Source organism: Malus domestica, chromosome 12, assembly GCF_042453785.1.
Source record: "Malus domestica chromosome 12, GDT2T_hap1".
NCBI lineage: Eukaryota > Viridiplantae > Streptophyta > Magnoliopsida > Rosales > Rosaceae > Malus > Malus domestica.
In genome coordinates, this window is record NC_091672.1 from 11,748,266 (window position 1) to 11,759,500 (window position 11,235).

Here is an 11,235-nt window from a genome sequence, read left to right on the forward strand (position 1 = left end):
ACCTTCCTAGTATTCCTGTATCGGTAAACCCGTGTCATGCTTGGCTTGTTGGAGTGAGGAGAGAGAATTAAAGAGACGGACAAGCTGTCAGTAAACATAGCAAAGCTTTGCTTTTCTTTGCTTTTCTTTTCCAGTTTTTCCTTTTTCAAAAGTAAAGCACATGGTGATGATCACTTGTTAGATTCTTCTTCTTCATCTTCTTTTTGCTGCTGCTGCTGTTGTTGTTTCTCGATCCGTCGCTCGTTTCTCTTCGTGTCCCCTCCGCTCCTCCCACACATTACTACATTACACAAATCATAGGGAAGTTAAAAAGTCGAGCATCACAGGCACAGCATTTGCATATTTCTTTGTTTTTTGGTCTTAATATCATCTGTAAGTACGTTTAATTTACTCTTTTTTTATTAATTAATTAGTCTCTGCATTTATTTACTTTATTTTCCTTGTTTTCTGTTGTTTTTCTGGGCTGATTCATTCAAAGTTTGAAGAAGTTTCTGCTAATTATTTTAATTAGGTGGGAGGGAATGTAAATGTATCATTATCATCAGTTATATATCGTGGCTTTGTTTTTTACTTGTTCTGGAGTTTTTTTTTTTCTTTTGTCGTAGATTTTGTAGGATTAGATATTAGATTAGTCAAACCCACGACCGTCTTGCAACTCCTTTTCACCACCATGGTAAAGGGCCACTTGCTTGTTCTGGAGTTTCTGATCCCATGTTGTTCTGGAGTTTCTGATCCCATTTCTGGACTGAGCTTTATTATCTATGGGAGGGATTGTTACAAAATTTAATTAGCATTATTTTTTATTTTAATTATTTCTCTTTAATTTCCTTGTTTGGGATTTATCTAGTAGAAATTACAAGTTGGTGGGATCAAATGATTCTGGGTTTTGTCATTTCAGATGCTAATCCATGTCCTATTCATTTGAGGATTTAATTTATATTTTTTGCTTTTTATTTTTATTTTTTATTTTTACTTGTAGTTAGTGAACAACTAAGAAGAACAGGTGTATCTGAGATAAATGCTAGGTAAAAAATCCATGTCGTCTCAGAGTTTTCGGTTTGTTTCCTTCTCATAACATTCAGAGTGATCTGTGTGGTTTGATTTACAGTAAACAGATTAAGAAAAAGGAAAAAGTATTTGCTTCTTCAGAACTGAGTTCAAAATCTGTAAATCAACCCTTTAGTGACATGAATTATGTACTTATGTTCCCTTTTTGTTCTTCTTAACACATGGTCAACTCTTCTGTATGCGCCCGGAGTAATGTTGATTTTATTAAAGAAAAATTCGGGTTTCATTAAATTGCAGAGAAAACTTTTAATTTACTTTTTTTTTTTTTTTTTTTTTTAGTGCTGACCTTATTGGGGAATACATGGCACAAATCCGAGTGCAGTGACATTTTAGGATTCATATAGTTGACTCCACTTAGTGGGATAAGGCGTTGTTGTTGTTGTATTGACCTTTTTGTGACCTGGATTCTGGAAAACAATGGGATAACGGTCTAATGCTTGATCAGTCTTGTTTTTGCCTCAGCAGAGATTCAAATCTGAACCAATGACAAAGATAAGTCCTGCATTTGAAGAGGAGATCCCAATTGAGGGAGTTCTGTCAGTTTCAGCTGATGTGAGCTTCATCTCTGATGGTTTTCCTAAGTATAAATTAGGACCTGATAATCAGATACTGGAAGAGCCCAAGGAGAATAGTGACGGTCCGACTGTGAAAGAGGTAGTTGAACAGGAAACTACCCATTTGTCAGAACAGCATAAACGTCTTTCAGTTCGTGACCTTGCCAGTAAATTTGACAAGAACTTGGTTGCTGCTGCTAAATTATCTGAAGAGGTTTCCAACTCTTTCATTTATGTTATTTACAAGACTTTGTTATCTTATTACTTCTTTTCTAGGAAGAGCTTTAACACTTAGGAGAGTACATAACGAATGAATGGCACTCTTTTGGGAATTCAGGCAAAGCTTAGAGAAGTGGCTTCTTTGGAGGGACATGTTCTTTTGAAGAAGCTTAGAGATGCATTGGAACATTTGAGAGGGCGCTTGGCAGGGCGAAATAAGGAGGATGTGGAGAAAGCTATTTCTATGGTTAGTTTTCTACGGCTATCTCCTCTTTGGTTTCACTTTTTGATTGAATTTCTCAGCTCAAATAAATAGTTAGGCTCACATGTAGCATCACTTTAACTCGGAAAAGTAGTTTATATATGGAATGAAGATCCTAAAATAGTAGAGTCTAGTCACAGGTTTTTCATTCCTAAAATATAAAAAATGATCCTTAGGAATGTTAATGTTTTTCTCTAAAAGCACTATCAGAAAAACACATTCGTGAAGAATGATCCATAGATCATGTAGTTTTTCTGTCCTCTGGAGTCTGAACAGCTCAATCTAGCGTTCAATATTATATTTCCCTGAGCCTAGATCACGTCTCATTTGCAATTGCCATTCTTATGTCCTTTTTGATCTGAAATATCATTCTGATAATTACATAAACCATGTTGTTCAACTGCAACAAAAATTATTTCTTGTCTTTTGTCCTTGACAATCACTTTATATTAAGTAATTGGGGTCTTAATGTATGTGGAAGAAATAGAATTCCGTACGGGGATTAAGTGATGAATGGTATTATGATTTTACGCCTAAATCACTTATGGGTGGACCTGGATGTGTGCATTGTCAACTTGTTTTTTAATGCCCAGGTTATACAGTACTTCGTTATTCAAATCTCAGAACACATAGATGACAATATGGGCAGTAAGGATCCATGCGAATACTTAAACTGCTTGGTAGTAAATATTATTTTACCGAGTGCAGAAGTATCCCACAGAAATCGTAAAAAATGTATGACAAGATCCTTGTTCAGGGCTTTGTTATTAAGGCATCTTAAAATACCTTGTGTAATCCCTCAAAACCACATGATTTTCATTAGTACTGTGTTTGTGGGTTAGATATTACAAGATCTGACTTTCTCTCGATTTTAAAGTGTATGTTATTGTTTAACAGAATGGCAGGGGTACTAAAACTTAAAAACCATGCCAACCCCTAAATGAAAAGGAAATTTGACCAATGAAATTATGCCTAATCGAGTAATGGTACATACTGAATATCAAAATTAAAATTGCTTATGTGGACTGTTTATATTTATCAATAATTCCTGATGGAGACACTGCCTTTCCAGGGAATTTTACATTAATTTTTCATGGATATCTTACGTTTTGCAATACTGCAATTATTCGTGATTCTGCCCTCTTTGTTATCATGTTACCTTTTCATGTTATTTATTATTACATTTAGTGACACTGCCTTTCCAGGGCATTTTACAATAATTTTTCATGGATATCTTACATTTTGCAACACTGCAATTATTCGTGATTCCGCCCTCTTTGTTATCATGTTACCTTTTCATATTATTTATTATTTAAATGTAGGAATCAATTCAAAAGCCCTCTTATTGTGTATGCAAATATGTCCAATATATCTCCAACTCTATCATTTCATGCAGGTGGAAGCTTTAGCTGTTAAGTTGACTCAAAAGGAAGGAGAACTGATTCAGGAGAAGTTTGAAGTGAAAAAGCTGGCTAGTTTTCTCAAACAGGTTGTTATTCCTTCTTAGATTTGAATGTGGCTTTTCGGGGAAATACTTTATATAAGGATTCTTTTTAACAAGTCCAGATAACAGAAGCATCATCACGAATTTGCGTTTGAATTTTACATCTTAAAATTCAACAATCAGACATTCAGATGCAACTATGTACTTAGTATAGGATAAGCTCAAACGAATAAAGATAATACTGATGCAGGTTGAGATGGACCAGGAAATCCCAGTTGACGTCCACTATCAATCAAGAACAAATCATCCACAAGTAACATATGACTTTGGTACCAATTGATGTAAAATGGAAATTAGTAAAACCCAGATTAATAAGAGTTGAAACAACTCCGGAGCCTTGAGAAAATTCTGGAAAAAAATGCCTAAATATTAAAGAATCATAGCCACTAAACTTTAACATAAGAAGATGATATCTGATTTCTGAAGAACTGATTATACCAAATGAGGTCTATACTGAGGCTGCATGCTTGGATATTTTTCCTTTATTTAAAAAATAACCACCGATGGTACTCCTTTTCACGGATTGTTACTTTATGTGGCCTCCACAAAATGGTATCTAATTAGCATTTGCTTCTTCGGGGAAGCTAAATAATTACTTAGCCAGATTCATTAACCATTCACCTTGTGCACGTTTCTGATTTTTGGTCGGGGGTATATTTCTTGCTGATGCAGCTTATGTATAGTTTGTTATCTTGCACGAACAAAATTGATTCTTATTTTATTTGCATTATGTGCAGGCATCTGAAGATGCTAAAAAGTTGGTTAACCAAGAGAAATCTTTTGCTTGTGCTGAAATTGAAAGTGCGAGGGCAGTAGTACAGAGAATTGGAGAGGCTCTTGAAGAGCAAGACATAACTTTTGAAGCTTCTAAAAAACAGGTTCCTGTGAATTCTCTTACCATTGTCTTTTATGTTCTTCCGGAAAGAATTGTTACCTCTTACATGATGGTCAAGCTTTGCAAGGATAGTTGGCTTCAGAAGAATTATGAGTGAAATGTTAACTTGATCAGTCCCACTTCATTTTTGAGACTAAGAGGACAGTAACGAAGAACTTTCTCGCTTTTGCAGCACAGGATTCTTAGATTCTCTTATATTGAATCATCATTCTTTTGTAGATCTGTTACATATGTTGTAGGATATGTACATGCTCAACTTCACTTGAATACTTGCATCTTAGCTGTTTGATCAAATAAGGTGCTTGGTGGGGTTATAATTAGGTAACTAGACCAGCACACAGGAACAAGCACAGGCAAACGCACACATATTCCACACTCTAATGAGGACTTCGCTCGAGGACTAGCAGTTTAGCTGTTATATCATATGAACGACTAAGATTGGGGTGAGAATCAGTGGGATGCATCTTAAGCTTCCCATGCATAGAAACCTTTATGGAGAATCGGTTTACAAGTAAATATTATGTTTACAGACCTCACATCCCAAGGTACCCATGCTGCGTGGGACATTGCTAGCACTCACCCTCAATGTTAGGCTTGGGGTTGCTCATTTCTCCCCTTCCATGCAAGTTAAGAGAACAAACCCAACCCACCGCTGAGGCACTCCTGCTTTCAGGGATGGAGCCAGAATTTGAAGTGTTGGGGACCCAAAATTTAACTATTCATAAAACTTATAGAGCTAGATGAAATTAAATTAGTTTCATCTCTGATCAGCAAGTCAAAACGGTCATCTTCAATCGCTGTACCTGTTATCTAGTTCACCATGTGATGCAGTATTCTATTATTGTATAATTATATTATCATTAGATTTCTCATAGTGATTGGAATACATATGGCGAGTTTCATTATGGAAATAATCAATTTCTTTACCTTTTAAATTGTTCATGGAAGTAACTTATGTTCTTGGTTCTTTAATGTTAGGATGTGGAGGAACTAGTTGAGGTGGTTCAGGAAGCTAGGAGAATTAAGTTAATGCATCAGCCAAGCAAGGTTTTGTGTTTTTCTCAACTTGGATATCTATTAATACATGTTTTACGATTTTCTAATGACTTTGTAGAGTGAAAACCCTTACTTGGGGTCTCTATCAAATGATTATTTATTTAATTGCCCAATATCTATCTTTGTGATATGGAATATATAATACAAAATAAAAACCAAAAAGGAGTTCATTCAACAGTTTTGAAGTTGAAACTTTCATACAGAATCTTCTTTTTTTAAATAATTTTCGGTATCATGGAACTTGGAGCGAACCTTTGATTTGTCAGACAATGAGAGTCTGGATAATTATATCATGTTTGAAGTCTATGATGCGTTTCTCTATTCAGTCATATCTTGTTAATTTCTAAATGTCTTTATGTTTGGAGTATTAGGCAAGACAAACTCATCCACTAAAATTTCTTTCAGGTTCTGCTCAAAATACTATTCATCATCCAATTATGTTACAACTTTTCTATATTGTACTAATTATTTGAACTCTCTTTCTCCTCCATTTAAACTGGTTGACATGTCTCTTCACTAAACAGTGCGCATTGCAACATCAATAGTATTAACTTTTAATTTTCAATTGGCACATTTGATTATTTCAAGTGAATTGTGTTTCTAATGTTATGTGCCATTGATGGAGTTTTAACATCTATAGTACGTGTTCACTTTTTCAACTTTCGATTCTATTTTTAATGAAGATAGGTGATGTTATTCTTATCATGCCAGCAGTTGGATTATTGGATTAATATGTAGCCATTGACTCTTGGTGGCTTTCACATTTAGGTAATGGACATGGAGCATGAGCTTCGTGCACTACGAACTCAGATACGAGAGAAATGCATAGTTTCAGTGAAGCTTCAGAAAGAGGTAAGTAAATTGTATTCAAATATACCTTTCCTCTCTTGAAGTTAAATTAAAATAAGTTTTATTTCTCCATAAATCGAATGCTCTTGTGTGCACGACATGTTCATTTGTTCCTTGTTTTAATAAATTTCTAAAAAGTTATATCTTAGGAAACTTGAATGACACACTATTATGTGCTGCAAATAACATACTGATGAGGATATCAAGTTTTTTGGGTTTATTGCTGGAAGAGTTAAAAAGAGAAAGAAGACAATCCAAATCCTTTTAGGACTCAGTTAAAATTTTTGAGCAGGGTTTTATTATTAGTTTCCTAATTTTATTTAAAGTTTCCCCTTTCCTGAGAAAGGAGTTCTTTCGTGCCAAACCAAACCTTAGAGTGATTTAGCTTATTTTCAGTTTTTTGTGTTTTCGCTTCGACTAAGCTATCTATATTCTGCTGCCCAACTCTGTACTACACCACATACTGATAGCAAATCTGTAGAGGAATGGGAAACAACAAACACAAAACTCATCACCCTAGAAGCTCACTAGGGATACAGAGTTAAAGGAACTCACCACACATTGAAATCCATTCATAAGTTTTTTTTCGAAGCAAAGATGACCTTTGACATCCCAAGACAATATTAACTAAGAACAATTACTAAGATACTTTGGTTAAAGACAAAGGGCTCTTAGAAAACACATGCAATTCAAGTTGGAAGACCAATGTTTGGCATAACAGTAGACAGCCTGAACTACCTTCACTAAATTGACATAAAAAAACTTCAAATTGAACTCCGTAAATAGGTATTGAATCTTGACTCTTAGAGATTCCAACGTTATGCTGCCTGCACATAATGGGTGACCCTAATTGCTGTTTAAGCTTGATGTATAAATCGCAAGAACCCTTAAAGAAATTCAATGGAAGTCAAGCTGCTTCTGTAAACTTTTGCTCTTCATGAACCTTGTAGGAGATTTCTCTAAATCTAGTGTTTGTCTTGAGCTTTGGATCTTTGAAAGAATGGCGGGAAAAAAAAAATCTCCAAGTAGTTATTTTCTTTTTGTCATTACTTTTGAGATCAAGGGTTTTATTGCTGAACTTTTCATCTGTTTTTTGTACTTGAGATTCATTTTCATTGGGACAGTCTTTCTGTTGTTAATATAACTTCCAGAAAGTGAGAATTTATAACTCCTTGCCCTCCTGATTTCCTTATTCTTACCAGCTGGCAATGAACAAGAGAGCGGAGGAAAACAAATCTAGTTTATATCTTATAGATGGTTCAGAAACTCTAGGTGCATATCTGCGAATCCAACCTGTCTCAGAAAATGCTCCACAACTTTCAAACTGTGCAATTCAATGGTACCGCGTTTCATCAGATGGTAGCAGGAATGAAGCTATTTCAGGTATTCATTCAATCAATGTCATCAAATTCCATCTATATTGTTTGATTCAGTGAAATGATATACCTGTTTGCCTTATATATACATTGTTTGCCCGTTCCCTTGTAGTATAAACCTTTGGGGTACAATGGTGATCTAACATGGTACATGTCTATTAGAGCTTTAATTGTGGGAGGTCCTGGGTCAACAGAGCAGGACAATGTTGCACACATGTCTCTGTCTCTCTTCCGATGACACTGCATGGGAGGGGAGGGTATCAGCTTGATGTACACTGTTGGCCCATTTCCTAACAGCACTTTGGGGGTATAGTGATAGTCTAACAAGAAAATGGGTAATTATTGTCACTGATTCATGCACCATGTCCAGTTCACATATTTACCTTCCACAATGTGTTTTTCTTGTTCACTTTTCACTTTAACCTTTGCTTTAGGCTCTCTCGGAATTGTAAATTGAAGGGGGATGCGCAACTCCCACTAGTATGATGTATCACACACTCAATTATTGAAACTTAAACAGCTTTCATTTGTACACGCTTATGCTGTTGTAAGTTCACTTGTTGATAAAAGATTGTAACATCCTTGCTAGATGTTTTGGTGTTAGTTGGCTGGTTCACCAAAAACATGGTTTCTCCTTAAAACTTTTATAGGTATTTGAGTCATATATACAAGTTAGCCGCATGTAAAATTTATTAAAAATAAATAAAAACATATTATCAAGAAGCGAAAAACACACAAAAGATTCACCAAACAAAAAAACAAACAAACAAAAGATAAAAGCACAAGGGCCGAACAAAGATCAAAGCCATAGAATGAAACCACATATAAAACCTAACTGAAGAGGAATGAGCAAATGTGGCGGCCGGTTGAATCATTACCCTTTGATATATTTATTTTTGGGTGACCTGCATGCGCAGTGATCATTGTTTTCTGAGTTCTGTCTGATCCAACGTGCAAAGTCATAGCTATTGTTGAGAATGAGACCTTTCATGGGCTTATAAGTAAATTGGGCTACTCCCCATATTGCCAATTGGTTTTATGGTGGAACCTCAACTTTCTTCAGCTATAGCATGCATTTGGTTTATTAGTTGTGTTTTACCATTATTTTTTTTCATTATATAGATCATAAACATAAGTGATTTTTTTCCTTCCACCAAATATTGTTATACATATCTTTTGATGTCATTATCCCGACGCTCAATATGTACGATCATCTGCCTACGTATGTGCATGCACGCATACATACTAAGATAAGTACATGAACTGATATTTTAGTCTGACAATTCCAAATATCACAGGTATAGTTTGTCACAACAAGACGTGCAGTGTTATTTAAGGATTTGATCAAGTGCTTTATATGAATCCTATTTTATCATTTCCTACTACATTGGCTTTTATATCATCAATTTGTCCTCAAAATCCTTTACGTATGTTTATACGGGTCAAATTTCTACCTCATCAGGTGCCAACAAGTCTATTTATGCTCCAGAACCCTTTGATGTTGGACGAATCCTACAAGCAGACATAATTTCCAATGACCAAAGAGTCATAGTGATGACTGCTGGTCCTATTGATCCTGGTTCGTATTTCCATAAAATGCTCCATGATTTTCTTTTTTACCGCTGATATAACTTTTAGATGTGTTATTTATTTTTTCTTTCATGTAATCAAAGTAAATTTCCAGAGTTATGTTCCTCTTTATAGTGTATTATCCATGGTTTATCTTAGATTGATCTTAGAGGAGAAAACAAAATTTTGATTAAGTTAAGTTTTAACAGCTGCAGGAATCGGAAGCTATGTAGACACACTTTTGCGAAAATCTAACACTGAATTTAATGTAAGAACCTACTTCTTTGTTGTAACTCCCAAATTTACGCACTTGATGATTTTTATGTGTTGCAATAAATTGCTTGATTATCACCTTCTTCCAAATTTATCTGCTTGATGATTCTTGTTGCTTCGGAGAGTCGTTAGGCAGTGACTATAATACTCGAATCAGTGTGCCTCCTCAAGAAAAAACAAGATCATACTATAATAATTGTGAATAGACTTTCAACTCTATAGTTGTAGCTGACCTTTAATTCTCACCGCGACTGATTTTAAACAATAGAAAGAAATGAAACATGCAGTATTTTAACTGGACACCGGTCTGCAGAAATACCTTTAGTTCTTAGTTAGTTTAATGTTGGATGTTTTGTAGGTAGTTATTTCAAAAATGAATGGACAAGACCATACATCGCATTCTGTTCATGCATTCCATGTTGGGAAGATGAGGATGAAGCTCAGTAGAGGATGGATTACCAAGTCGAGAGAAAACTATTCCTCTTCAATGCAGGTAAGGTCATTTGCAGCTACTTGAATCTATGTTCTAATTAAACATAATCTGATACAGGGAACCTTAACCTTCTTTTCATTTATCACGAAGCAACCAAAAAAGGGAAGATTAGCCTAATGAAAGATAAAAACATCGTCTTATTTAAAGAAGCGGACCTAGCATTTTTTTTCTTCGAGTAATCAATAATTTGGTGTTGGTGTTGGAATAAGGGCATTTATTTATTTTTTCTTTCCCAAAACAAAATTTGTTTTTAGGCTGTAATTATTCCGTTATAGATTCCTTTCTGGATTGTTAGCCATTCCAGCATTATCTTTCTTGGATAAATCCCTCCTATTAGCGAAGAAGCGGCATACTAGTTCTGCAGAATTGTTCCTCGTATAGCATCCTGTATACGCAAAACAAAATTCTTTATCTCCCTCTAACCTATGAAGCATTTACCTCCCTTCCAAATTATAAGAAATAGTTATTGCCTTTTGGACCTGAGTCCTTGAGCTATTCTTTTGAATCCCGATACTATTATTTCTTGGAAAACAGAGTTAATTATTATGGTGCCCCAAAATAAGCCATTCTTACACTTTAATATTTCCTGTTATATAGCTATGTGGCGTTAGAGGTGATATTGCAAATGCGGCGAAGGCATTGTTCTGGCAAGCAAGGAAGGGCCTCTCATTTGTACTGACATTTGAAACAGAGAGGGAAAGAAATGCAGCCATTATACTTGCCAGGAAATATGCTCTTGATTGCAATGTACGTATCATTGTACTTGTTTGCATATTCTGTCATACCGTGCCTTTAGATATATCCCGGCATGCTGCTTTTTGTTTTCTTTCCAGTTACGATGTTTTGTGGATGCAGATCATGCTTGCCGGACCAGATGACAGAGTGTAGAAAACCACTGCTGACTCGAGGATTTGCAAATGTGAGTACGATGGCGTTGTGTAGTGTGATTAATATGTATTGTGTGTGTGTATGTGATGATAGAGTAAAATGTATGTTATGGTAATTGGGGTGTTCTTCCACTAATTTGGTTGCATCATTTTAGGCAGTGTTTTTGTTTGCCTAATCATTTGTTGTAACGAGTTTTCGTTTTATTATTAATTGGTTCATTTGTGGCTGA

The 11,235-nt window shown here is 35.3% G+C and overlaps 1 protein-coding gene across 4 annotated transcripts; it reads left to right on the forward strand.

The window, feature by feature from the left end:
• Window positions 1–36: 36 nt before the first annotated feature.
• Window positions 37–11,235, forward strand: LOC103423286 (stomatal closure-related actin-binding protein 3-like). 4 transcript variants are annotated; one of them, XM_008361357.4, is made up of 13 exons: window positions 37–372; window positions 1,531–1,836; window positions 1,960–2,088; window positions 3,500–3,592; window positions 4,345–4,485; window positions 5,481–5,549; window positions 6,327–6,410; window positions 7,610–7,790; window positions 9,246–9,362; window positions 9,562–9,620; window positions 9,984–10,118; window positions 10,716–10,865; window positions 10,974–11,235. In XM_008361357.4, the coding sequence occupies exons 2-13, from the start codon at window positions 1,552–1,554 to the stop codon at window positions 11,004–11,006; spliced, it is 1,476 nt and encodes a 491-aa protein (XP_008359579.2). In that variant the 5' UTR covers window positions 37–372; window positions 1,531–1,551; the 3' UTR covers window positions 11,007–11,235. The 4 variants fall into 4 exon arrangements, with proteins under 4 accessions (XP_008359579.2, XP_008359578.2, XP_008359580.2 ...); XM_008361356.4 differs by having other exon boundaries at window positions 1,534–1,836; XM_008361358.4 differs by having other exon boundaries at window positions 48–372; window positions 1,514–1,836.

What these genes read in the sequence shown, in the direction of transcription:
- LOC103423286 (XM_008361357.4), top strand. Translation starts at nt 1,552, where the DNA reads ATGACAAAGATAAGTCCTGCATTTGAAGAGGAGATCCCAATTGAGGGA. An exon ending in CTGCTAAATTATCTGAAGAG is followed by an intron (nt 1,837 to 1,959) that starts GTTTCCAACTCT and finishes TTGGGAATTCAG; the next exon opens with GCAAAGCTTAGAGAAGTGGC. An exon ending in TTGAAGCTTCTAAAAAACAG is followed by an intron (nt 4,486 to 5,480) that starts GTTCCTGTGAAT and finishes CTTTAATGTTAG; the next exon opens with GATGTGGAGGAACTAGTTGA.